The following is a 27,648-nucleotide window of genomic DNA, read 5'->3' on the forward strand; positions in this document are numbered from 1 at the left end:
GAGTGAAACAAAAGAAAGCCTTGAATCAGTTTCTGCTCCTGAGCTGATGAGCATATTATATGAAATGGATGCACAGCTGGCCACAGAATCTCCCTTTCTCAGACTGAAGGCCTTTGCTCCTCTTTGGTGAACTTTGTGAGATCCTGAAGCTGTTCAGAGGTGAGGGGAGGGGGAGGCACCAATATGCCCTAGAAAGTTGTATTATTTGGCTGTTTGATCCATAGTCTGCCTTATCTCAAAGGCTTGGGATAGGCAGTTCTGCTGTCGGTTGATGAGAAAAACAGCAACAGCTTGCCATGGCATCCTCCTGCACCTTTTAACAGCACCTTGATCAGCAAGGAGGCAGGGCAGGGCAGGCGTTGGTGATGGGGTCAGAAGATAGAATCCAGCCTCAGCCAGGGATGGAGGGTCTCAGGCATGGGGGACAGTTGCAGTCCTCCAGGCCTCTCTGCCTGGTCTTTGGGAGTCTCCCTAGACTTCCCTAGTCACCAGCCCTGCTTTGCCCCATCCTGAAGTAGTTTTGGCAGACTGGAATGTGTCCTTGATCTCTTCTAAAGCCTCTTCCTTGCCTGGATGGATGACAGAAAGAGGTGGGTGGGTGTGGGTGTGGGTGTAAAAGCTAGCGTACTGTACAAAGGTTACATCCACATTCCTTCCTCTTTTCCCTCTGGCCCTGCCTACCTTGTGGCCCCTTGGAAGTTTCCTAGAAAGGAATGTGGACCCTGGGCTGATAAATGCCTTCCCTCCTCTGCTCTTGCTGGCCCTACACACAGAGGACATGAATGAATCTGGCTGTTATATGGCATTGGAGATGGAAATATAGTGAGGGCAAATGGAAGCTGGGGAGAGAGAGGAGGTGGGGAGAGGATAGCAAAGGATGCTTCGGTGTGACACACAGCCCCAGTCCTCCTCTGTTTGAAACTGCCTCCTTGGCTGCATCAGGAAATCTTGTCTGGCTTTCTTTTGCATCAGGGCGAGAGCAGGGTGGGAGCTGCATCTGTGAATCTCTTTTGCAGGGGACTAAAGAGAAGCTCCAGCCTGGCTGCTTTTATCTGGCACAAAGTCTGCCCTGTTCCATTTGCTTTGATCCATCAGTGCCGGCGACAACCAACACGTGCCTTTTTTAAAAAAAATATTTTTGGGACAAAAGTGGATGCCAAAGCTCCTACCCTCTTGTGAGGCACACACTGTGTGCCCCCCCCTGCTTTGAACAGAGACTTTCACCAGGGTTGGGGGGAGTTACGCAGAGATTTATGTAACAGATGTTTCCCGGAGTGGAAGACACACTTTTGAAGCACCCGCTGTCTGATGTTGGAATTTGCCGTCAGGATTTGTGGCAATGATGGAGGTCGTCTGTTTGAGCGCAGCTCGGAGGCACGACCGCTGAGCAGCCGCTAAATGTCTCTGTGTAACTACCATGCTGTATTTTCAGCTCGTCATTATGGCCGGGACTGTCCTGCTCGCCTACTACTTTGAGTGCACAGACACTTTCCAAGTGCACGTCCAAGGCTTCTTTTGCCAAGATGGAGACCTGATGAAACCTTACCCGGGAACGGAGGACGAAAGCTTCATACCCCCTCTCGTCCTCTACTGTGTGCTGGCCGCGACCCCAACAGCAATTGTAAGTAGATCCTATAAAATTGGAAACCATCACTTTTTCGTTCTGGTTTGTGGCAGGGAAAGAAGAAAAGCTGGGAGGGCTTGTTCTCTACTCTGACCAAAGTCTAATTCTAATTGGAACCAAGTCAGTTCTAATTGATGGGGATTTGGCTGGGAAGAGGCTAAAGCTGGGCCAATTAATATGATCCACAACGGTCATTAATTACCCCCATTTATCACCTGCACTCAGTCACATGTTTAAGACAAAGCTCGGTTCCCTGTGATGCCTAAACAAGGGCAACAGCCGTGTGCATCTCATTTGACAGATGATTGCAAATGTTTGGTTGGAGCAAAGCGCCCGGGTGTAAATTATTGACACTGAAGTCACTCGTAGAACATTGGATTTGAATGAAACTGAGTAAGAGAGACTGCGGAGTGCATGAGAGTCTAAATGGACTGCTAGATGCAAAGCAGGTTGCTTTAATAAGAATTTCCAGCTGCTGAATGAGTTTGGAGAAAGGCTCTGCTCTTTTCACACATCAGATTTCAGCTTTAGCTATTCTTCTCCCACAAAACATTTAAAACCCGCCGCAAACCCAGGAAAGCCGTTCTCAAGGAGCGAGAACACTGGAAGTGCTCTTATTACACTCCTTTCACTGCACAGACTGGCTCTTTTGTGCTCTAAAATCAAACAGAACCAGCCACTAGCTTAATTAAAAACCAGGTCAAAATGAGTTGCCACAGGCAGACTTGTCTCGTTTTCTCTCCTCACCCACCCCCACAACTGACTTCCCCCCTACTTCTTCACATAAGGGAAGCTGGACTTTTTTCTTCTGTTTCCCTCTCGCTCTAATCCTCCTGCCATGCACTTTAGTCACTCTCAGCATTTTGCCCAGCAAAGTTCATAATCTTTCTATATGGCTGAGTAAGAGGTTTGTTTACACTGGTGCCTTTATCAAACATTCCTTTCCCTTCCTATTAGCTCATTGCAAATGTGACCCCATAGCAGAACTTGCAGAGGAGGCCTTTTCACAAAAAGGCTTTTGCACCAAACCTGGACGGGGTATATTAAAAGCGCCCAATTAGTCCCCACATACATCCACTTAGGGGAGGGGTAGCCAACACCGTGCCCTCCATATCTTCTTAAATCCCCACCTCCCATCATTCCTGACTATTGGCCATGCTGTCTGGAGCTGGTGGGAACTGGGGTCCAATAACATTGGGAGAGCATCATGTTGGCTCCAACTGGTGTAGGGTATATGGGCATATAGAATCATAGAATTGTAGGGTTGGTGCTGCAGAAACACACTCACCACATTGCATGCGTATATATTAGGTATGTATACAATGTATGCATCTAATGTAGGCCCACAGCATGCAATGGGTTCTCTGCTCCCCCCGCCCCCAGAACAAAACTATATACATTTCTGCACAGGGATCAGGGTTTCCCAAACTTTGGGTCTCCAGCTACAACTCCCCACATCCCTAGCTAGCAGGACCAGTGGTCAGGGATGATGGAAATTGTAGTCCAAAAACAGCTGGAGACCCAAGTTTGGGAAATCCTGGTCTAAATGAATGGGGGAGCATGTGCAGGAAGGAGCCTTGTGGATACCTCAGAGCATGTGTCTTAAGTTCTGGAACAATTGCCTGCAAATCCCAAGGCCACAAACGGCAGGGTCCAAATTCAAGCAAAGCCATGGAAGCAGAGAGGGGAATCTCTGCGGGCTTTTTGTCTGCTTTAAAAAAAAAACAAAAATAAAATTATCCATCCCACATGCCTTTTATCAATGCAGGAGAGGAAACAGCCAGAGGCAAGCAAAGTTTCGTCTGTAAAATGGCATGCATGGAAAGCCTTGTGCACTTCCTGCCCCTCCCCCTCTCTTCTTGCTCCTCCAATAAAATTTGTAGCCTTCCCTTCTACAAGGGTCTGGAACCCTTTTTTGAAAGTTTTAGGGCTGGTTTCCTTTCTGGACAACCAACTGTGAGTCACATGCCACTGGTGGGTGGGCAGAGCCAGAAGCAAAAATGGGCGGAGCATGTAATGTCAATTTAACCTTTGCACAGTAGGTTCCTCTTCTACATCTCTCTATTCACTACCCAGGCAAGCAAGAGGAAGCATCAGAGTTGGAGGACACATTCCAGCCAGACAAAAGCGCTCAGGATACAAAGCAGGGCCAGGGAAGGCTATGTGACTTGAGGTGCCCTAGCCCTGCCCCACTGAATGGCTACATCAAATTAAAAACAGTAACCAGAAAGTACTTGACTTGTCTCCCATGCCTCATGCTTTTTAGCCTTCAGTCTTTTGTGCGCATAAGGAGATCCACAACGTCTTGCTAGACAAGGGTTCATTGGATTAGCATACCCTCCAACATACCACTGATCACATTTGGGATGCTCATTTTTGGTCCAGAGCTCTGGATCAAAAAAACCCAGGCCATTCCAGTATGTCCCCATTCAAATCAGGATAGTTGAGAGGTATGCAGAAGGAACACTCACACAGACTCTCCACAAACCTTAAGGGACCTCACCATCCCACAGAAGCACACTGCATTCCACAGGTTATGTGCAGCACAAACCTATACACATTCAGAAGTATGTTCCACTGAGTTCACTGGGGCTTACTCCCAGATAAGTAGCCTAGGATTGCAGCCTCCGAGAAGAAATCTTCGTTCATGTGCTTCATTAGCTCCTTGGAGGAAGGCTTGGGGTATAAAAATGCTAAACCAACATCCTTCTAACTGCTGGCCACTCACTTTAGGAGGCGGAGAACTGCCATTCTGGTGTTTGGCAGCATGCTACGGAATAAGGGCAGATTGAATTCACCACAACAAATCCTCTTAGGCCAGCAGAGCCATTAGTCTTTGATTTGGATACACAAAACCAGAAGCAGTCTTGCTGGGAAAAGCCCAAAGAAGTGTGTTGATCATGGTTTGTGGGTTAATCTGAAGGGATTGAGTGTCTGCTGACCCCCTTCCTCTTAAGCAGAGGGGGAGGGGGGAATCAGCCTCAGAATTACAAGGCTGGGACTGAGGGATAGAGAAAGGAGCCAACCTTCTCCTCAGAACAGCAAAAATACTCTGTTTTCCCCGAGCAAAGTTGCTCCTCCATAGACCTGCTTTTAACGAGCTCCCCATACTCCTGCCAAGTTGACAGTGGTCAGTCATGATATTGAAAGCCCAGTGAGAAAAGCTTCATGTTAACAGTTAACAGGCAGAATCTCCAACAGTTCCCTGTGCTCTGGAGAATGAAGAAAAGAGCAAAGAACTCTAGGATTGGGAATCAGCAACCAGCAGTCTCCCAAGTCAAACTCAACCCTTTCAATGGTGCTAGATATCCCCACACCAGGTACCAGCCCTGTTGGGATCACAGAAAACACAGGACCATGGTCAAAACAATTTTGGTTAAGGATCTGGCCACAAAAAAATTAGGTCTTGGGGAATTAAGGTGGATGGTGCCCATTGGTTGGTTGGTTTTACATGTCAAGTGGAAGCTGAGTTCTGATCTTTACATCCAAAGAAAATGCAGCTTTGGCAATAGGTTTGGGTAACATGTCATTTCACCCTTGAACTCCAGTGATAAACAGCCTTGGCTTCCATGACTGCTATATTTCCCTTCTGTGGTTTTCACCTGTCCCTACCCACCTTCTGTTCGCAGATTTTTATTGGAGAGATATCCATGTACTTCATCAAGTCAACCAGAGAAAGCCTGATTGTCCAGGAGAAAACCATTTTGACAGGAGAATGCTGTTACCTGAATCCATTACTTCGGAGAATTATTCGATTTATAGGTAAGCCATGATCAGTGCCTTGCAAATTAAAATACTGAAGTGACAGGCAGGGTGTTGAAACCATATCCCAGGAGATCTTAGTCACATAGCTTTTGAGATTTTAGCAAACATTGGCCACCACCCTTTTGAGTATATATTTCCAACCATGAGGCTAGGGGTTTCTTTTCTCCATCTCAAAGCAAAAGCTGTTGAATTCTGCAGCCAGCATCACATTCCACTGCTTTTCTGCTCTGCATAATACAACCCCCTGTGTGTATCCCAATCGGCTGCTCATAATGTTTCCTGGGAAACAATGCTAATATCTATCAAATTTTCCCCTAAATAGTATTGCTGATACTTTATTAATTTTAATCTCTGGCATTTTTCTTCCTTTCCAAGCTTAATTTAATATTGAGACCACAACTTTGCAAGACTTAGCTCCTAGTAACAGAGGGAATTCTGATGTGAATAAACATCCTCTGTTATTTGCTCACCAGAGACTCCATAAAATTAATTGCTTAGAAACTGGTATTAAAAAGAGAACTCCAGCTTCTGTTGCCGTTGAAGAGTATTTTGGTCTGTCACTTTCAATCAACATATTGTCCCGCATCTTTAAAAAAACTGGCTTGATATCTTGGTTTGTAGGTTGCCCTTAACCATGGTTTCCCAGTTCAGGAAACTGTGGCTGAACAACCCATACTGAAGCTGGGTGCAAAAGGTGGGCAGGGGCAAGGAGGGAGCATATCAATTCCAATTTGAAAAACTATGATTTGTTGGACTGGGTTATTACATCTTAACTGGGCCAAAGTGTATTTGGAACAATGTAAGTATAATCATTAGATCAAAGTTCATCCCAGTTTAGTGGGCATGTAAAGTGGTCATTGGCAGAGCAGTCAGAGGTGAATGGCAAATGTGCTAATTCAGCGTTTCCCAAACATTTCTTCCCACAGACCACTTGAAATAGGGGTGTATAAAAGCTTGGTAAAATTTGCATGTGCTGCTCCGCCTACTTTTCCTCTGGCTCTGCCCACCTTGGCAGGTTGCCCAAAAAGGAATGTGACCTAGGTTGAAAAGGGTTCCTTATCCCTGCTATGTAAGAACTGTATAAGAACAGGATTTGCAAGCCCAATAACAGCATTTAGCATGTATATTAAGACATCTAAGCCAGTGTTCCCAATTAGGGGTCCGGGGACCCCTGGGGGTCTGCAGAATGCACCCAGTGGGTCTGCAGCCCCATCCTTTGCCTCCCCCACAACTAATTTTTTGCCATTTTTGCATGGTAATATCTGATTTTTTTAGTATACATTAAATCCTTTGCTTATTAGGGGCTACCCCACATTTTGCTCAAAAAAATGCTTTGCAGAGGTAACTACCATAGAGTTATCATAATTTTCAAAAGTAGGGGGTCCTTGGCTTGGCTTTTGAAAAATAGGGGGTCCTCAGTAATTAGCTAATTGGGAACCGCTGATCTAAGCCATTCTGAGTAATTCACACCCATTATATCAGTCATCCTTATAAGAACTCTGTAGGATAGGCCAGCTTGATCATCCCCATACTGCAGATGGAGACTGAGACTACAGGAATGGCAGTTTATGTAAGGACCTCTTGCAAGTGTATGGTTCAGATGAGATTTGAACTCAGGCCATCTTGCCTCCCAGCTCACACTCATAGTTGCTACTGCTTAAATCATTTCTTAGCCCCCTATTGGAATAATTTAAGGCACAGTCTGGGAGACTGCTGGGGGCACGGCCAGGGGGTGGGTGGGACGGAGTCCAGGGATCTTTTGGTTTTATTTTTTTAAAAATACCCTTGAACTTTAGAAAGCCTCTGGGTTGTATTGATGGAGTAATAATGTGCCATTAACAGAGACCAAGAGGACAGCCCTCAGCACCATTCTGCTGCTCCAGCACATTCTGCAATAAACCAATCAAATATTATCGCCTGCAGGACCAGTGGTAAAAGCGCTTAGGCTGAAATGCTTGTTTTTGGCTGTCATTTAGGTGCTTCTCAGCAGCCTTTGTTTTTAATCAGCGTTTGTCCCTAAGCGTTTCCTCTCCACCCCCACACCCCCATGGAACTGGGGTTGGTTGGAGTTTCTAAATCCTAGATTGACTTCCGTTGTAACATTTTTGCAGTTTGCCTATGTGTGCCAGCTTCTGCAGCAATTCTGTCATTGCTAGTTGCATACATCCAAAACAATTTCCTGCGTATGGATCCTCGATGCCACCTGCACAGAGATATGGGTAGACATGAACTGGAGTCCTTGGGAATGTCGGAACAGTGTGAAAGAGTCGTTTTTCTGTTAATGTCAGGGAGCAGACTCAGAGCTCAGATCGTTCGCAAAGCAGAAAAAGAGAGTGAAACACTTGGCTAACTTACATTTACAGTGGTACCTCGGGTTACATACGCTTCAGGTTACATACGCTTCAGGTTACAGACTCCACTAACCCAGAAATAGTGCTTCAGGTTAAGAACTTTGCTTCAGGATGAGAACAGAAATTGTGCTCTGGCGGTGCGGCGGCAGCAGGAGGCCCCATTAACTAAAGTGGTGCTTCAGGTTAAGAACAGTTTCAGGTTAAGAACGGACCTCCAGAACGAATTAAGTACTTAACCCGAGGTACCACTGTAGTTTCTTTATTAAGGAAAGCAGAACAGATGGACACACTGAGATGTCTAAAGGTTGCTCCTGTCTTGATGAAGCAGTTGCCCAGACTGGCTTGTAGCTCCCCCTTCACTCCTTAGCCCTCTGTGTCAGGACCCTCCTTCTGTCTACAGTGAGCTCCAAGGGACCCTCTCTGTGTCTGCCTGGCTCTCTGCTCAGGATCATGCAATAAACACCTCATTCTAGGAGTAGGAGGCTTGCAAGCTGTGAGCAGAGAAGCTATGAGAGTGGCTCTGTGGGAGAACTGCCTAGTCTATGTCCCTTCTCTGTGCTGGGGCTCCTGCCCGTTTCCTCCTCTTCACCATCTCTCAAGCTCCCTGCCTCCAGCTCTTCCCAGCTCTTCCTCTCCTCTGGGGTGTGGCCTGTTTCCCACTGTCAGTACGCCTTTCAACCGATGTCAGCGACTGGGCTCAATAACTGGTTCTGCCCCGGCTGGGCTAGGCGACTGGAGCACTTTTAGAGACCTTCCAATCCTGGAAAGCAGGTCCCAGTGCACTGGACCCACAACTGTGCATTGTGAGCACCAGACTCATGCAGAGTATAAATAACGCGGAAGCTAGCTGTGAAGCATACCGTATTTTTCGCCCTATAGGACGCACTTTTTCCCCTCCAAAAATGAAGGGGAAATGTGTGTGCTTCCTATGGGGCGAATGCAGGCTTTCGCTGAAGCCTGGAGAGCAAGAGGGGTCGGTGCGCACCGACCCCTCTCGCTCTCCAGGCTTCAGGAAGCTCTGCGCAACCCTCGGGAGACCGGCTCCAAGGGTTGCGCAGAGCTGCCTGCAGTCCCGGGATCAGTGCAGCTCTGCGCGGCCACCGGGAGCGGGGCGCGAAGTCCCGCCCCGCTCCAGATGGTCGCGCAGAGCTGCCTGCAGTCCCCGGCTCAGCGCAGCTCTGCGCGGCCACCGGGAGCGGGGCGCGAAGTCCCGCCCCGCTCCCGGTGGCCGCGCAGAGCTGCCTGCAGTCCCGGGATCAACACACTTCTCCCCATAGCCAGCCCAACAAGCTCAGGGGACAGCGGGGAGGCAGAGCGCGCCTTCCCGCTGTTCCCCGACCTGGTTCTTCAGGCCCCGCACCTGGGGGGGAATTTTTTTTTTCTTTATTTCCCCCCAAAAAAACTAGGTGTGTCCTATGGGCCGGAGCGTCCTATGGGGCGCAAAATATGGTAACTCCTTTTATTTCTAATAGCTACTACAAACTAATGAACTACTGGCTTGCATGAGTGTTCCATCTCCCACTCAGCCATCTAGTCACTACAGTGGTACCTCAGGTTACGTACTTAATTCGTTCTGGTGGCTGGTTCTTAACCTGAAACTGTTCTTAACCTGAAGCACCACTTTAGCTAATGGGGCCTCCTGCTGCCGCTGTGCTGCCAGAGCACGATTTCTGTTCTCATCCTGAAGCAAAGTTCTTAACCTGAGGTAATATTTCTGGGTTAGCGGAGTCTGTAACCTGAAGCGTATGTAACCTGAAGTGTATGTAACCCGAGGTACCACTGTACATAGATAAGACTCTCTCCACACACAGAGTCAAGTAGTCAGTCAGGAGCGGAAGAGTAGAAGAGCAGTTTCCACCCCCTCCTTTCTCAAAACATCAGATCAGGAGATTTTGTCAATGGGAGGGGTGAAAATATCAACACCCACCACCAGGTGCCAGGATCCAAATCCTCTCCCCCTGTGTTCTCCGGGGGGGGGGGGGCTTCCACCCCTCCTTCTCATCTAGCCAGTCTCTGACATTTAACTGGAGAGATGTGGTAATGGCTGCTTCCCTTTGGTCCCAATCTGGTAACATGGGAAGTCAGAAACACAGGTTGCCAAAAGCTTTGCCATGGTTATTCCTACGTGAGCCAGTCACTCCCACTTGCTTTTCATATCCCTGTATTACTAGAGCATCCAGGGACTGAGGAGCAGGACAGGGGAAGGGAAGACTTGGCTTGGGGAAAAACCTTGGGGCAGATTTCTCTCCATGCAATGAGTCCCACTAAGCACAACAGGTAACTCCAATCTTATTTGCTTTTGTTTTTCTCTTTCCGCAGGAGTGTTTGCGTTTGGCCTTTTCGCCACCGACATATTTGTAAATGCTGGCCAGGTGGTGACAGGGAACTTGGCTCCCTATTTCCTGACTGTGTGTAAACCCAACTACACTGGGAGTGACTGCCGGGCTCACCTCCAGTTTGTGAACAATGGGAATGTCTGCACCGGTGACCAAGATGCGATTGAGAAGGCAAGGAGGTCCTTTCCATCAAAACATGCTGCTTTAAGCATTTATTCAGCCTTATATGCTACAGTAAGTACATTCGAAGTTTCTGCATTTTATCTCTTATGTTCTATCGCTTGCATTCTCTCACTTCGGAATGCTTTAAAGGTCCTGTTTCTAGGGCTGGGAAATATGTCAATATATCATCCAAAACCAGTCTGAAGTCCATTTTGTGATATCTGTTTCATAATTTTTGACCTGGCAATATATTGTGAATCATGATGTGTGTGCATGCACTATGCAAAAATCATGATGCAGGGAAAACCATGAATCCAGCCAGTGCATCTACATAGCTCCATTCTTATTTTAGACATCATGATAGATTGGTAGGTTGCATTGTTTAGCTGGTGATATATCACAATATTGAAACCAGAATTTGCCTGGCCCTACCTGTTACTTAAAAGGGAAGCAGGTGTCGCTGTGGGTTAAACCACAGAGCCTAGGACTTGCTGATCAGAAGGTCAGCGGTTCGAATCCCCGCAACGGGGTGAGCTCCCATTGCTTGGTCCCTGCTCCTGCCAACCTAGCAGTTTGAAAGCACGTCAAAGTGCAAGTAGATAAATAGGTACCACTCCAGCGGGAAGGTAAACGGCGTTTCCGTGCGCTGCTCTGGTTCGCCAGAAGCGGCTTAGTCATGCTGGCCACATGACCCGGAAGCTGTACGCCAGCTTCCTCGGCCAATAAAGTGAGATGAGCGCCGCAACCCCAGAGTCGGTCATGACTGGACCTAATGGTCAGTGGTCCCTTTACCTTTACCTTTTACCTGTTACTTAAGACTCAAATGTACAGCCAAAGGATCACACCAAGCTTTTGCTGGACTGTACTTGAAGGTTATGCGACCACATTCTTCTGATAGACTGGCTTTTTTGTAAACCGGGAGTTTTCCCTGTTTCGCAATGCACATTTTGCAGCCTGAAGTGGTACAGTCTAGCAAGGAAGAGCTCCACCACATGATTCTGCTTATTATACAAGCATATGAAGCCATCCTGCTGAATCAGGGTAAGGTTCCAGCTAGTCCACAGTCTGCTCCCTACCTGACCCGCTAGATGTTGCTAGAAAATCTTTAAGGCGAAAGCCCATCCTCCTTACATGGCTGATCCACAGTACCTGGAATCTGGTGGCATACATCCTTGGGAAATGGATGTTCTGTTTGACCCTCATTGCTAATAGCCTATCTTACATGAGTTTACCCAATACTCTTAAAAAGTCATCTAAGTTATTGTCTCTATCATTACATCCTAGTGTGCTGCAGTCCATAAACCGTGTGGCTTGGCTATCATTATGCTATACTCACTATTGAAGTTATACTGTCGTTGGACCCTGTTAGTGATGAGTCTCATCCCTTCCAGAAAAGAACCCCTCCCTTTCGCCATTCTTCATAGTAATAGACAGATTGTCCTTGGTTCGCCTTATTCCCTAGAAGAAAAGATAAACCCCTTGATGCGGAAAGAGCACTTATCGCACCAGGAATGGCAGGAATTGCATGTGAGAAACTGATCATTTTCACTGAGCCATTAGAAAATAAAACTGCTGCCGCAGAATCTCTCCCTTCTTTCTTTTTTAAAATCTAGACAGATTTTCAAGGGGAGGTGGTTTTACTTTGATTATGCATTTTGTGGTTTTATATTTTGATTTTATTCTGTGAACCGCCCGGAGACCTGCAGGTATAGGGCAGCAAATAAATTTGATGATGATGATGATTATACACTAGTATAAATACAGATACGCCTCTATCATCTCTATCAAACTCCTTTTGATAGATGCACTGACCCATTGCACCGCATTTGTGCCAGCGTAAGTCAAGTGGGATGCCATAGCTGAATATCACCCTATGACTAGAATTATGTAAAATGTGCAGATTTGCTCCATTGGCACAGAATTTACAGTACAGTCGTACCTTGGTTGTCGAACTTAATCCGTTCCGGAAGTCCGTTCAACTCCCGAAACCATTCGGAAACCAAGGCACGGCTTCCGATTGGCTGCAGGAGCTTCCTGCACTCAAGCGGAAGCTGTGTGGACATTTGGCTCTGAAAAACATTTGAAAACCGGAACACTTCCAGGTTTTCGGCTTTTGGGAGCCAAAACATACAAACACCAAGGCGTTCGAGAACTAAGATATGACTGTACTGTTAATTATTTCTTAGCGCAAAGGTCTGCCCAGCTTCAGATAGCTGTGTAATACCAACTTTTCATTCTGATGAAGAATTCAGTAAACTAAAAAACAACTTTCAGGTTCCTGCTTAGCAACAGGAGATGCTGTGCATCTCTCCTCTTTTGCCTCTCACAATCTGTGTCCCCAGGGAAAGACTTGGGCCTAACCCTGCCCTCTGCATGTGTCTCATTATGTTTCACATATGACACTTTGGAGGCATCTGTTGCTAATGACCCGCTGCTATTCTGGGAGGTGGAGTCTTCAAGAAGCCAAGCTGTGTTTTGGAAAGCATAAATCAGTGGAGAGGTTTCCATTGTGTTCACTGATTCTGCCCGTCACTTTTATTTTAGCACTGCTGTATCGTCCTACTTCTGTCACCCTTGTAATTACCCGCTCACAAATTAGTGTGTGCCTCCTAATTCCTTTTTTCCTTTATTTATTTTCTTTGCCACCAGTGCTGTGGAAATGATCTGCTGTGGCTTTATAAGTTTTGTTGGAGGGATGGCTCTGAGCACAAAGAAACATCTCACCCAGTAATTAAGCTTCCATTGTCTCCCGAGTTTGTTCGAAAGAGAGACAGAGAGAGAAAAAGCACTCCTGCAGGCACTCAGATTTTCTGTTATTTACTAAATTATATAAAATTAAAATGGTGGCTCTTACATGATGAGAGTAGGATCAGTGACGAGTATGTACCTAGCTGTAGGGAAGACTGGTGATGTTAGAATAAGAATTTTAGAGTTGGAAGGAACCCTGAGGTTCATCTTGTGGGATGTGATACATCGGTAGCAGTCAAATACAACATTCCTTGTTTTCCTAGAGTGGACATGCAAGGGAATGTTTGGTCCAGCCAGTCGGAACTTCCTGTTTGCTCCTGAGCTGGGACATACTTCCTGTTGCATGTGACTAGAGGTGGGCATGACCTTACCTGTGCAGGTAACAAAAGCACAAGGCACACAGCCCTCCTCCCTCTTTCCCATCTTCCTTTTGTCATGTGAACTGCAGTGACTGCCAGTCTGCAGTCACTGGGATTATCCCCCCCATATGGGGTAGATCCACATACACATATTTGTAACTAAGTCTGCCTTCAGGGATCCAACTGTGAACTGAATGTGTGAGTAAACTTCTTTTATATACTTTACACAAGATTGTGGTGTGTTTATTCTTTTAAGGGGGATGTAAGGGAACTTACCAGGAAGCTAATAATGAGAGGCTTACACAAGCCTGCAACCAGTTATCCGCTTTGCGTTTAAAAGGGGAATGTAAAACTCTGCTAAGTTATTTGACTTGCTAGCGCAAGTTAGGAAGGATATTAATAAACAATATATCCTCTTCTGCCTCCCTGAAAATTCCCACACATCTAGCCCAACCCCCTACAATGCAGCTGCCCCATATGGGGATCAAACCTGCAACCCTGGCATTATCAGCACCATGCTCTTACCAGCTGAGCTATCTAGGCCTGTTACAATGCACTTATTAGTGCTTGCATATTTGTAGCCATGTTTTATTAAGCCCATATGATTGCCCCAGAAAACAGTCTTTGAACGCCAAAACAATGAGAGCCACATGTACAGTGGGATTTTGCCCCCCTCTCCTCCTCTTCCTGCAACCCCTAATTCTGCTTTGGAAGAACACCCAGAAAAAGATTTAGGGGGTGCACAAAAGGAAGAGAGAGGTGGAAAGTCCCACTGAAGTAGTGAATCTCCTTCCCCACTTAGTGCTACGTTTAATTCTACCCAGTGCTTTTTAAAGGCATTTTATATTGCTTTCGAACCACTGTGATGCTTTCTGTAGATAAAGCCGTTCATATGCTACGTTCCTTCACAGGAATAGTGGTCCCAGGAATGTCCGAGGTGCTTTGCATGGAGTCATTGTGTGAACCCCACCATTGAATGTGTCTATGCAGTATTTGCAATAAATTGTATCTTTGACAGTTGGCTAACCTAATAAAAGAAGCATCACCCGGTTTCAGATCATGCAGTAGAAAAAGACTTTAAAAGTCCAGCCTGCGAGGTTGAATGCAGTGGCTGCTTCCCATGGCTGGTGTGTGTATATGTTTTGTTGCATATACAATTGCATTTCATACTCTGAGTTTTGGGGATCATCTGTTTCGGTTTCTCCCTGTTGCTCACCTATCCCAATCTTTTCTGCATCCATTCGTGATTTTTATTTCAAGCATTTTTAATAAGCTTTTTACACCCTTTTTCATTTGGGATTTAATTCTGTAAGGCCAAAGAAAATGGTATACTTCCTAATGGCACTTAAATCTTTCATTTTAAACAACCAGGACTTGTAAGAAGTCCCACAATACTTTTCGTCGGAGGGGGTGTTCGAAAAAGTGCTAGATTTGTTTGAGAAGTCCCACCTCCAGGCCTCAAGGACCTTGGTGGCTCTTACAGAGGGAAGGCAGGCAGGCAAGCAGGCAAGTACTGTTCAGGAGAGCTAAAGAGGTCAGCTTCCTCTTGCAAGGTGCAAAGATGGAGGGAATCCAAATGAGCCCTTGAAAGTTCAGCTGTTGTGACACAACCCTGAGCAGGAGAGCAAAAACACAGTCGAGGGACAAAACACTCTCAGATAGTATGACTACCTTTGAGTTCGTTAGCTGCTCAAGCCATCAGTTCTCCTTGCTCTAGCCATCAGTTCTTTCCTATGAAAATTGTGGTGTTTTTTTAAAAGTCCTGAGCAAGTTGGCCAGCATTTTAGCGCCCGTTTCACTAATGCGTACATATTTGCAAGCAGTTTTCCCTCCCGTCATGCATTTTAATATCATTTCCAGCAAATAATAATAATAATAATAATAATAATAATAACAACAACAACAACAATAATAATAACAATAATAATAAATTTATTTATATCCCGCCCTCCCCAGCCGAAGCCGGGCTCAGGGCGGCTAACAACAATAAAACAGTACAACAGTACAACACAACACAACACAACACTCTAAAATCATTCATTATAAAATTAATTCAAATCAAGCCAATGGCAACCATTGATTTGAATTAATCAATATTTATTTCTGTGCCACAATTCCCTGTTTTTGTATGTATTTTGGCATCCTTGGGTTTTGAAGGGCAGAGGCCTTTCATATCAGGAAGTGAAAACCAGATAGGTTCTCATCAAAATGCAAACAAGATCCAGTTTCTCCCCTTTCCCTGTCTGATACAAGTTGTCTCGGGTCTCTTAAGGCCGATCTGGTTTGACTATGTTTCAGATGTACATCACGAGCACAATTAAGACGAAAAGCAGTCGACTCGCCAAGCCCGTCTTGTGCCTGGGGACTCTATGTGCTGCCTTCCTTACTGGGCTCAACCGAGTTTCTGAGTATCGAAACCACTGTTCAGACGTCATTGCAGGCTTCATCTTGGGAAGTGCGGTCGCTCTTTTCCTGGTAGGTGAATGGCTCTGGTTTATTAATTTTGCTATCCTTTCCACACTGGAAAAGCCCCATTGTCATGGTGCCCCTACATTAGGTTGCAAGGGACGCAGCTGGCGCTGTGGTCTAAATCACTGAGCCTCTTGGGCTTGCCGATCAGAAGGTCGGCGGTTCGAATGCCCGCAATGGAGTGAGCTCCTGTTGCTCTGTCCCAGCTCCTGCTAACCTAGCAGTTCAAAAGCACGCCACTTCAAGTAGATAAATAGGTACCACCGTGGCGGGAAGGTAAATGGTGTTTCTGTTCGCTCTGGCTTCCGTCACAGTGTTCCATTGCGCCAGAAGCTGTTTAGTCCTGCTGGCCACATGACCCAGAAAGCTGTCTGTGGACAAATGCTGGCTCCCTCGGCCTGAAAGCGAGATGAGTGCCGCAACCCCATAGTCACCTTTGACTGGCCTTAACCATCCAGGGGTCCTTTACCTTTTAGATTAGGTTGCAGTGATTCATAATTCTTACCTTTCACAAGAGCTTGGAGGCACCAAAAGAGCATTTTTTTTAAAAAAAAGATGCAGACAAACACACCTGTCCCACTGAGGCAGGCCACAGGAATGTCATAATTCCTGGTAGTAGCCAACTTGGGAAAAGGCTCTCATGGTGGCCCTACTATAAACCAGCCTGGATGAGGAAGCGTGGTGTCACTCCAAAACAAGACGTTTAGCTACTGTGTCCTGCTAACTGAGGGTCTTCCATCATTGCTGTACTGATCTGGGTTCTCTTCTTCTCCCCATCCCACAGGGAATATGCGTGGTTCATAATTTCAAAGGAACACATGGAGCTCCTTCTAAATCAAAGCCCGAAGAGCAACGAGGAATGCCCCTGATGGCGTTTCCCAGAGTGGAAAGTCCTTTGGAGACATTGAGTGCACAGGTGCTGTCTATTCTGCCCTCTTGAACCTTTTATTCATTCAGGGTAATCTGGTTTGGTTAGCCGAGCCAGACTCCTGTTGCTTCCAAAACAGAATGCCATATAATGTTAGGCTAAATCAGATCTTCTTTTCAGTTGCTCCTCTGTAGCATTTGAGCACCTACATCTCCCATTCCCCCCACCCCAACAAATCACCATTACCACCTTCTCTTTGTTCCAGATAAACTGGTTGGGTGGTTTTCTGCTGTGTTTTTAACATCTTTGGTGTTAAAAATATTGCTAAAATGTTGAAAGGTAAAAAATAGTTTGGGCAATACCTTCATTTTAATTGGAGCAATCTTTCCAAAATTCTTCTCTGTCTGTTGTGAAATCCTGGAGAATGGGGCAGACTCCCTTCTGCCAGTACCTGTTACATCCTTGCAGAGAGGGAACAGACACATACGAACTTGGAACTTTCCTTCCTTCCTTCCTTCCTTTCCTTCCTTCCTTCTTTCCCTCTCTTTCTTTTTCTTTCTTTCTTCCCTTCCTTCCTCTCTCTCTCTCTCTCTCTCTCTCTCTCTCTTTCCTACTCCTTAGGCAGAACAATAAAAAAAAACCCTTTCCGCTGGCTGAGTGTTTGTGTGGATTAAGCCGTGGCTTCCCTCCTTCCGGCCTTGCCAGCCTCCACCTACAGATCAATATTAGCATCAATCTGTTAATGCAAACCCTGTTTCCAACTGCTGAATGGGTGCTGGAATCGGTCCAGGATCTATTGGACCACCAAGCTTGGGCTTCACTGCTGGGCTTGGGCTCGACTGCTGGCACCAGATTTCCACCGAAATCTATGTCTCCTTTTCACTTTCCACTCCAAGCACTGTGCATCTATGGCCCCACTGCCTCATCCAATCCCACCAGGGCAGAAGCCAGAGTTAGGATTGCCCTTTAACCTAGGAAGCTGCCTCAGACCACATCAAGCCATCGGTCCATCTCATCCAGTCCTGTCTAAGCCAGGGGTAGCTTAGTACATTTGTACATGGGTACATTTTGGCCTGAGAGCAAGATAAACCCTTTGGAAGTTACTTACCAGAGTTAGGGTTATCCATTTCCACAGTCACTCAATCAATCAATAGTTGAACTGGGTTCCTCACAGTCACAAAAGCAAATTAACCGAAAAAGCCTCAAAAACAAAAACGCAAAATAAACAACAGAAACAAAAGTGCCAAACTTAATCCGTTCCGGAAGTCTGTTTGACTTCCAAAATGTTTGAAAACCAAGGCACAGCTTCTGATTGGTGCTGGCACCCCGGAAACAATAGCCGACAGCTGCATTGGACGTTCGGCTTCTGAAAAACGTTCAAAAACTGGAACACTTACTTCCGGGTTTTCAGCGTTTGGAAACCAAGGCGTTTGAGTACCAAGGCATTTGAAAACCAAGGTACCACTGTATCCTACATAATCTTTTGGATTGGTTTCGATTTATTTTGGCTACCTAACTTGAGTCTTGACAATCCAGACCGCATTGTATCATACTAAAAAGTATTCTGTGCTTTGTGTCCTCTCTCTTTTTTCCCATAGAATCATTCTGCCTCTATGACTGAAGTAACCTGATCTGAAAGATGACAAAAGAAGCTATTTTTTATCGCCCTCCAGTACACAATACTCCCACAACGACACACAGTTATACTAATTGTCAAAACTGTGATGACCAGTATTATGTTATGTCTAGTTAGAAGCTAATGTTTTGTACATTTTTGTATGAGGAAGTGATGTAGCTCACCCTGGAATCCCCCCCTCCTTCCACTTTTTTGGTCAGCTTTAATATATTTATGCCAGAATTTAAGACAAAAGGGAGGAGGGGGGAACAAAAATTAAAACAAAAAAAAGCGAGAGACCTTTTCTTGTTTTAAAATGTGTTCTGAGGCACTACATCTTTGGGAATTGTTGATGTTTTGTGATATTTGTACACAGACCTTTTTCGGTTTTGTTTTATATACAATAAATTAAATGAGAATTATAATACTAATTCACTTTTAACATTTTGTTACCAGGGAAAATGCTTCCAGTAAATGAAAGGGGATAGTTTTGTTTATTGCTGGTGCAACTCTGTGGTACTTGAATGAAGTTACCCCAGAGTTTCCACAGCATGACCGGGATCTAAACCTTTAGGCTATTGATGATGAGAATTATGTATTTTCTGAGTCCTGATTCAGCATGGTAAGAACATGAGGACTAGCCTGCTGCAAAGTTTTACTCTTCCTGAATAAGTCCCATGGATGTGCATGGGAGTTGAGCACAAGAACGCTGAAGTGCATTTCAGGATTCCCATACATCTCCATGGAACTTCCTCAGGAAATTGACGCAGCAGATGCACGATTGTGAGATCTTCAGGTAGCTTCCTCCAGACTGCTTTCCTTGGGCCCGGGGTCCTCTTTATGTGCAATCCACACACTGCCTTGTGGCTTTTTTCTGTAGTCTTCGCAGCGCCTGCTCCGAACAAGGGCTCGCTCACAGGAGCCCACAGACAAATGACTTTTAAAATAAAAAATAAATTAAAAAATAACACAGCCTTTGGAGCTGTTACCGTGGAAATTATAGAGAAAGCCCAGATGCACACGTGCTTCTCTTGTGCATTGTCTTTAAGATTACTGCCATGGATTGCACGAATAAGTGACGGCAGTTTATGGCCAATGGCTAAATGTTAAGACCCCTAGCATGCAATGAGAATGTTGCAGGACTGAGACCTTAGTGAATTTGTTTGAGAGGGCCATTGTGCTGGGTACATTCAAATAGCCAGCACAATATTGTTCGCGTTTTTATACAGATTTTTTTTGATAGAGCCACAAGTTGGGAACGAAACCATAAAGTGTTATTGCAGTCGCAGGCCAAAGAACAATGGTCTACACAATATGCTTAAGTCCAGCTCGGAGCATATGTTTTTTTAGATATATAAAGACATGCTTCTTAAGACTTGTCTCCTAAGGAGCATAAAAACTTCATGTAGGAAACTTCACAGACATGTTCATCCAACCACAGAGTTCTACCAAATGTCCATCTTCGCTGTGAAATAGACAATGTGTGTAATCCTTCCTTTGTGGCATTTGCATGCATTTTAAAGACATGGATAACTTTGGGAGTGGCACTGACCCTTGGACCGAAATATCTCTGACCATTCGGCACACATGGAATTCGGCCCACCGCATGGTGCATCGCAAAGGGCCCCTTCCCCCCCCCAAAAAAAAAATTGGTCTGGAAGGTTTGAAGCCATCACTGTGGTTCCACCTAGTGTTTTGTAATAGGAGGAGTGTAAATGTTTCATTGCTGCATTAGCACATCATATAACCACCTAGAAAGGAGCCTTAGGCTAATAAATTTGTGACTCTGTTCCATTGGTGCTAATATAAAGTAACACCATTCATGCTGTTGACATGAGTGGGGAATTGGATCCTGGCAACGTGTCGCACTTAACCATGTGGGTAGCAACCCAGCTGTGGCTGTTCAGACCTCTGGAAGCTTCCTGCCTACGAGTAACGAAAGCTAGAGGGACTTTAAGCCCTAAAGAGAAGGAAGAGTTTATGGCCACACTTCTTCCTAGCGCTGGCTGCCTTCGCATGGCAGTTTATTCTGCTTCCCCGAGGTTTCCCTGATCTTTAGTTTCCACATGGTACGTGAGCTTTCACACAACAGTAAAAGCCAACTCTGGAAATCTAGTGGAAGTTTAGCAATCATTTCCATGTCCAGGGGGAGGGGGGAATCCTCTTGCAACCCCACTAACCCAGAAATTGCAGGGAGTCAAATGATTAAATTTGGGGCAGTATACCAGCATGCAGTTCTTTCCTGCCAGTTTTACAGGTGGATCACAGGGAAACCAAAGCAGGCATATGCAAAAAGGATGAGGGAGTGTTGACGTTGTCCAACGACGTTTGCTGTCGTGTCACACCACAGCCACTGGTTTGAATGAAATTTGGTATGACGCGCCGGTCAAAAATTCAACATTCTGTAGTGCAACAGTAGGAAAGAGACATTAGAAAACGGACAGAAGCTGTAGCATTAGGGAAACTAACACAATTAATATCCTCCCACATCTGAATGCCCCCGTTGTCATCTCTTGTTATCTCTTGCAGCTCATCTTCTCTGCTCCTCCCCCTCCCCACTCTTCAGGAATATTTGTGGCCAGATAAATGGAGATGACAAAAGAGGCCAAAAAAGCCCAACCACTGACTTCTCTTCGGCTGTGAAGGCGGCTACACAGCCGCTGCAGCTTTCCTTGCTTGTAGGGAGGGAGCCTTCAAAACTCTCACCAGGCGTAACTTGGCTGCTTCATACATGGTAATTATAATACTGTGTGTGACCCAGTTCTTAAATCCTAATATATCTGGGCATGCCTTTCCCATAGAAGTGCCTGCCTAGTCATCGTAAGAACAGGCAACGTCTACCTTCCGTGAATCCTACCGTGATGCATTTGTATCCAAAACTGGTTTTCCACTTTGCACAGTATTATTGTTAACAGAGTAAAAGAATACAAAAGGGGCCAGTTTGCTGGTCGATCTTCTTTGTCCTAGGGCTTTCCTGCTGCATCTCATTTATTTTCTATAGCATGGTGATAACCAATAGAGTGTTTCCTTTGAGGAATGGAGCCTCTCTTCTGTACTTTTGCTGAAATGTCTACCATGTTGGTTCTTGGGTTTTTGTATAAACTTTTTTTCCAAAAGAGATTGAAGAAAAAAAACACCTTATCACAAAACTCTTTGCATCAGGGCTTTGTCATTTGTTCTAGGAGTCGGGAGGGAAATATTTGTTGGGTACCTTGTTGTACAGCCACATCACTTGGCTTTCCAGAATGTAGTCACTAGGGACTTGGGATCTCCTAGCTCATTGCAAGCATTGTCATTGTAAACTGCTTTGAGATGATGATGATGATGATGATGATGATGATTTATTAAATTTATATCCTGCCCTTCATCAAAAAAATCTCAGGGTGGTTCACAGAATAAAATGAAAGATAAAACACAGTAAATAATTAAACCAAAACAGCAAAACAATAACCCACCCACCCCTTCCCACAGATACATTTAAAAGGCTGTAGGATATTAATCAGCCAAAGGCTGGTTTTCACCTGGAGCCTAAAAATGCATAATAAAGGTGCCAGGCAAACCTTGAGGAGAGCATCTCACAAATGGGGAGCCCTTACAGAAAAGGCTCGTTCTTGTGTTGCCACCGCCAAACCTCACGTGGGCCTGAGATGATGAACACAGAGTCTGGTTTATACAGGGAGAGGCAGTCCTTGAGGTATTGCGGTCCTGAGCAATATTCTATAATCAAGCAGTATATATATTTTAAAAAAGGACACCCCATTTTTTTTCTTGTGACCTTCCACGATTTGGGGCTGCACTTTTGGGGGGCATGGCTCCCAAAGAAACTTGTTTTGGAACGCTGCACAAGATTTCTGCCCCCCAAAAAGAGGGTCATTGGGGGCAGCGATCTTGCATGGCACCCCTAAACATGCATTTTTGGGCACTGTGCCCCCAAAAAGCGTTTTTTGATGGGCACAATCTAGTATGGGTTGCATAACTCACATGCGAGTATAGTCCCAAAAGGTGGTGTTGTGGTTTGAGGCATGATGGGTATTGTAGTCCAACATCTGGAGACCGAAATATCAGGAAGACTGATCTAGTCTCAACAGGAGGACTATTTCAACTTGGGAGTGTCTGCTTACTGCCTGAGCAACCTTTTTATATATTCCTCGTGCGTTCAGTGTCCGTCTGAAGATACAGAGGAATATCAGTCATATGTGGACAGTCACCAAGTTTAGTATACTGTTCCCTGGCTGGCCAGGCAAATGCCCCTCACAGCTACGAGCCGAACTAGGCAGTACATACAGACACATGTCACATTGCCACAAGCAATCTCAAGAGGAGACAGTCAGGAGCAATGGCATAATGAAGAAAGTGGGCTTTCCTGGAGCAGCTTCTGGCTCTTGGGGTAATGTATACATCTGTACAGTGCACAGTTTCATGCTCACATGGGGGGCAAAAAGACAATCTGTTAGTGCTTAACTCCCACATTGGTCTCCAGATGTATACAGTCTCTACGAAAAGGCTCTTTTTAGCTCAGGAATAGAGAACGTGCCCTACAGACATTTTTGGATTCTCAGTGCCCATCAGTTCCAGCCACCGTGGCCAATGATGAAGGTCTAAACCACTGAGCCTCTTAGGCTTGGTGATCAGAAGGTCAGCGGTTCGAATCCCCACAATGAGATGAGCTCCCGTTGCTCTGTCCCAGCTCTTGCCAACCTAGCAGTTCAAAAGCACACCAGTGCAAGTAGGTAAATAGGTACCACTGCAGCAGGAAGGTAAACGGCATTTCCATGCGCTCTGGTTTCCGTCACGGTGTTGCGTTGTGCCAGAAGTGGTTTGATCATGCTGGCCACATGACCCGGAAAGCTGTCTGCAGGCAAATGTCGGCTCACTCGGCCTGATAGCGAGATGAGCGCCACAACCCCATAATCACCTTTGAATGGACTTAACCGTCCAGGGGTCCTTTACCTTTTTTTACCTTGTTCAATAACCTCTGGAGGGCCACCCTGATTTAGCTCCCATCCTCAATAGCTTTGTGATAGTTGACCACCTCTGCTGGACATTTGAGGACTTCTGATTTTGTAATTTATCAATCTCCTTCCTTCTCAGAACAAATCACGAAATTGGCCAAAGGGTCGTCTAGTCTGACCCCCTGAATGGGTGAAGAAGGGTTAGTCCAGCTTCTGGACTCACAGCTGTCCATGGAGACATAGGTCCATTCTGCGTCCAGGGCAGCTGTTTATCAGCTCCATCTGGTATGCAGGCTGAGACCCTACCTGCCCACGGAGTGTCTCGCCAGAGTGGTGCATGCTCTAGTTATCTCCTGCTTGGACTACTGCAATGCGCTCTATGTGGGGCTACCTTTGGAGGTGACCCGGAAACTACAATTAATCCAGAATGCAGCAGCTAGACTGGTGACTGGGAGTGGCCGCCGAGACCATATAACACCGGTCTTGAAAGACCTACACTGGCTCCCAGTACGTTTTTGAGCACAATTCAAAGTATTGGTGCTGATCTTTAAACCCCTAAACGGCCTCGATCCAGTATACCTGAAGGAGCGTCTCCACCTCCATCGTTCTGCCCGGACACTGAGGTCCAGCGCCGAGGGCCTTCTGGCGGTTCCCTCGTTGCGAGAAGCCAAGTTACAGGGAACCAGGCAGAGTGCCTTTCGGTAGTGGCGCCTGCCCTGTGGAAACCCTCCCACCAGATGTCAAAGAGAAAAATAACTACCAAACTTCTAGAAGACATCTAAAGGCAGCCCTGTTTAGGGAAGCTTTTAATGTTTAATAGGTTATAGTATTTTAGTATTTTGTTGGAAGCCGCCCAGAGTGGCTGGGGGGACCCAGCCAGATGGGCGGGGTATACATAAGAAATTATTATTATTATTCCAAACTAACACATATTCAGAGCCTGCTAATTTGGTTTGGGCTGAAGTGAAGATGCGAGATATTTCTGGACCTCTCTCCATGCATCTCTTGGGCTGCTGCATGGGCCAGGGCTTCCCTGCTCCATAACACAGAGAGATGTAAAAAGGGGGACCAGGAATGGTAGCAGAATTGTGAGCCCAGAGACTCCAGGAAGCATCCTGCTCCCGGATAGGAGAGAAGGGCGCAGTGCGTCTTCCCATGCTTCCTCATCTTCATGCCTTCCATGGCACAGGCCTTGCTGTTGAAGTTCCTGTTGCTTTCTCCCACAATGAAAATGATGTTACCTTGGGCTTTTTCCACAGGCAGGACACTGCCCTGGTGTTCCTCTGCGTGCGTGTCAAATGTGCCTCACACACTCAGATTTGTAAGTGATAGGCAGAATGCAGAGATCCTGGTAGCAAAGCATGGATCCATTGATGGCATTGGTCCCACTGATGACAACAGTACCTCAGATCGGCAGCAGGAATACCGACATGGCCAGTGCGATTTCTGCCCCTTTGCATATTGGCACTATACCGATTCCAGGAAAGGGCGGGGGTGAGGAAAATCACAGAAATTGTGCATGTTGAAGGAAAGGATATCCAGCCTCAATGGGCTGGTAAAGGAAGAGGACAATCGCATCTTATATGCCATGTTTTGGGACGCGGGTGGCGCTGTGGGTTAAACCACAGAACCTAGGACTTGCCGATCAGAAGGTCGACAGTTCGAATCCCCATGACAGGGTGAGCTCCCATTGCTCGGTCCCTGCTCCTGCCAACCCAGCAGTTCAAAAGCACGCCAAAGTGCAAGTAGACAAATAGGTACCGCTCCAGCGGGAAGGTAAATGGCATTTCCATGCGCTGCTCTGGTTTGCCAGAAGCGGCTTAGTCAAGCTGGCCACATGGCCTGTAAGCTGTATTCCGGCTCCCTCGGCCAATAAAGCGAGATGAGCGCCGCAACCCCAGAGACGGCCACAACTGGACCTAATGGTCAGGGGTCCCTTTACCTTTACCTATGCCATGTTTTAAACCAGGGGTGGATAATTTGGGTCCCCTGCTCAACACTTCCCTTTCCATGGAAAACATCAGGCACACAACTTAGCTACAGACCCTTCTCCCTGAGCACTAAGCTACACGGTGACATCAATAAAAACACAGCCAGGGAGATGCAGGAAGGAAATGTAAGTTGGCATCTACTATGCACACCTCAAAGTTTGATGCTGACATGATAGCTCCTCATCTGTAGAGAGTCCTTTTGATTTTACCTAGGAGGGCACTCCCCTATCTGCAATCTGAGATGGAACATGCCAGGAAGGACTGTACCACATGTTGCTTCTGCATGTTTGAACTCGGCCATCTCTTAATCCTGGCAAATAAACACTTATTTTTGTTGTTGTTACAGAAATGTCCCTACTATTTCAGTAGTCAGAACGCTTAATATCCTAAACAATATTAATTAAAATCCTTAAAAATTTTATTCTCCTCTTCCCTCCTTGTTCCTTTTTTTGGATTGTAAGCTTGTGGATAGAGAGCATCTAATTTTGATTTTATGTAAGCCGCTCTGGGAGCCTTTGGCTGAAGAGCGGGGAACAAATGCTATAAAAACAAAAAAGTCTACGGCCCCAAATATCTGAAAGACCGCCTCCTTCCTTTCAAACACTCTCAAATATTGAAGATCAGCAGGGGTAAGCAGGCATCTTGTGGTTACCACCACTCTCAGAAATGTGAGAAATGGTGGCCTGAGAGAGTGTTTTCTCTCTGGCAGACACTAAGCTGTGGAATAGTGTTTCTGTGATAGACTCAAAACACGCCTTTTTACCTTTTACTACACACACAAACACAAGGATCTTCTGAATGGAAATTCTTTTAAATAGTTTTAGTATTAATTACGCATTTTATTGTTGTAACCCACCCTGGGACACTGTGGTGAAGGAAGGGCAAGAAATCCAATCAACAACAACCAGAAAGCAGAGTCATTGAATGAGTGTTAACTGATTCAGAAAACAACAGAGAAGGAAAAGCATTCAGCGTTGTGCTGATAAAGAGATCCAAGCATACCAATTTCGAAGGAATTTGACCCAATAATGCCATTTGGCTTGATGCACTTTGCCTTTTTTTGGGATGTTTGGACCGTCGGATGTTTTGAAAGAAATTCTGCAGCTTCCTCAAAATATTTCAGATCCACCACACCCAGAAAACTGGGTAGGTCTTCGTAAAGCAAAATACACCAGGGCCACTGCTGCAAATCCACAGGTGGCAAGAGGGCTGGCCTGAAATTCAGTCACCCCACTAAGGTCACCAAAAAGGTCAATGACTCCTGGAAAAAAAGGTCCTTGACCTTGCCCTGCGGATGACAAGAAAGGTTGCGATGAAAATCAGAGGGGGAGAAAAAAAGAAATGAAGAACTGAGGAGGGGTGGTGGGTGGGAGGCTATTTCTATGCACTTTAAGGGTTGGTATTCAAATTAAAATTAAACACCAAATAGTTCCAGAATAGCCATTGCCCCTCTTCATTTCCTTCTGAGAAAAAAATGCTGGTGGCCTCTCCATGATACTACCTGTTTATTTACAAATATATGCATTGGGTAAGGAATAGCCAGCAAACCTCTGACTAGACAGTCGATAGCAATAAATTTATCACAAAAAAGGACTGGAAACGGCTAAGGCAGAACAGGAAAAGGTTAAGATACCAAAATGGGGTGGAGAAACCCCACTAAGAGGGAAAGTTGCAGTATTTGGGACTTCTTTAGTTTATAGAACAGGTGTGAAAGGCTGGTTCTAGACACATCAAAAAAGCATTTCAGGAAAACACATTGTAAACTTCATAATGGGAAATTACATTGACGGAAGATGGGACTCCACAGCACCATCTGGTGTCGCAATGTTATAACGCATATAAAACGCTTTTTCGTTGCTAATGTAGCCGAGTCCAGTCGCATCTGGCTGGCCACTGTCGTAACAGGATACTAGAGGGACCGTGGACCTCATCCACCAGTCCCTTCCTACATTCTTAACTCCCCTTTGACATTTCAAACAAATCGAGTTTTCCTGTTCGTATCTGAATATGGGAAATTGCGGTTTACACCAAATCAGAATTATAACAAACTGGGGTAAGGTTGTCGTTTCAGGTCTTAAGTTGGTTTAACGGAAATGGTTCCCTCAATTTGGCTGCAATGTGAAACCGGTTCGATGCAACTTGGAACAAAGTTGAAAGCTTGAGAGAACTTCTTTGCTGCCAGTATAAAGGATGAGCAAGTCAATTTCCCTTGGTCTATTGACCCAAGTGGCCAGTTTTTAATTATGCAGCAGCTTTAATGGGATTCTTCTACTGTGGATTTTAATTATGAACGTTTGCATTTTAATGCTTATGTAACTGGTTTCATAACTGTCAACCACTTAGCATGAAATGGTATGTAAAATTAATAACTATCATAATAAGGGTCACTGTGGCATTCTTGTGAAGTG

The 27,648-nt window shown here is 45.6% G+C and overlaps 2 protein-coding genes across 6 annotated transcripts in view; one reads left to right on the forward strand and one right to left on the reverse strand.

The window, feature by feature from the left end:
• The window catches only part of PLPPR1 (phospholipid phosphatase related 1), a 152,401-nt gene extending 133,164 nt beyond the window's left edge, over positions 1-19,237 (forward strand). For all 5 annotated transcript variants that reach the window (XM_082205144.1, XM_082205142.1, XM_082205141.1 and 2 more), the window contains 6 exons: positions 1,433-1,621; positions 5,254-5,386; positions 10,060-10,310; positions 15,644-15,820; positions 16,599-16,730; positions 18,281-19,237. In XM_082205144.1, coding sequence (XP_082061270.1) covers positions 1,433-1,621; positions 5,254-5,386; positions 10,060-10,310; positions 15,644-15,820; positions 16,599-16,730; positions 18,281-18,313 — 915 coding nt within the window. In that variant the 3' untranslated portion in view covers positions 18,314-19,237. The remainder of the gene's footprint in view (positions 1-1,432; positions 1,622-5,253; positions 5,387-10,059; positions 10,311-15,643; positions 15,821-16,598; positions 16,731-18,280) is intronic.
• A 4,945-nt stretch (positions 19,238-24,182) lies between these two features.
• Positions 24,183-26,538, reverse strand: BAAT (bile acid-CoA:amino acid N-acyltransferase; the record flags this gene model as incomplete). Its single annotated transcript, XM_082205997.1, is given in 5 exon segments — positions 24,183-24,221; positions 24,223-24,254; positions 24,257-24,530; positions 26,187-26,399; positions 26,401-26,538. Coding segments are annotated over 5 exon segments (696 nt in total), but the record flags the coding sequence as incomplete, so codon positions are not given.
• Between the last annotated feature and the right edge of the window lie 1,110 nt (positions 26,539-27,648).

Source organism: Podarcis vaucheri (assembly GCF_965113315.1).
Source record: "Podarcis vaucheri genome assembly, chromosome: 17".
Classification (NCBI taxonomy): domain Eukaryota; kingdom Metazoa; phylum Chordata; class Lepidosauria; order Squamata; family Lacertidae; genus Podarcis; species Podarcis vaucheri.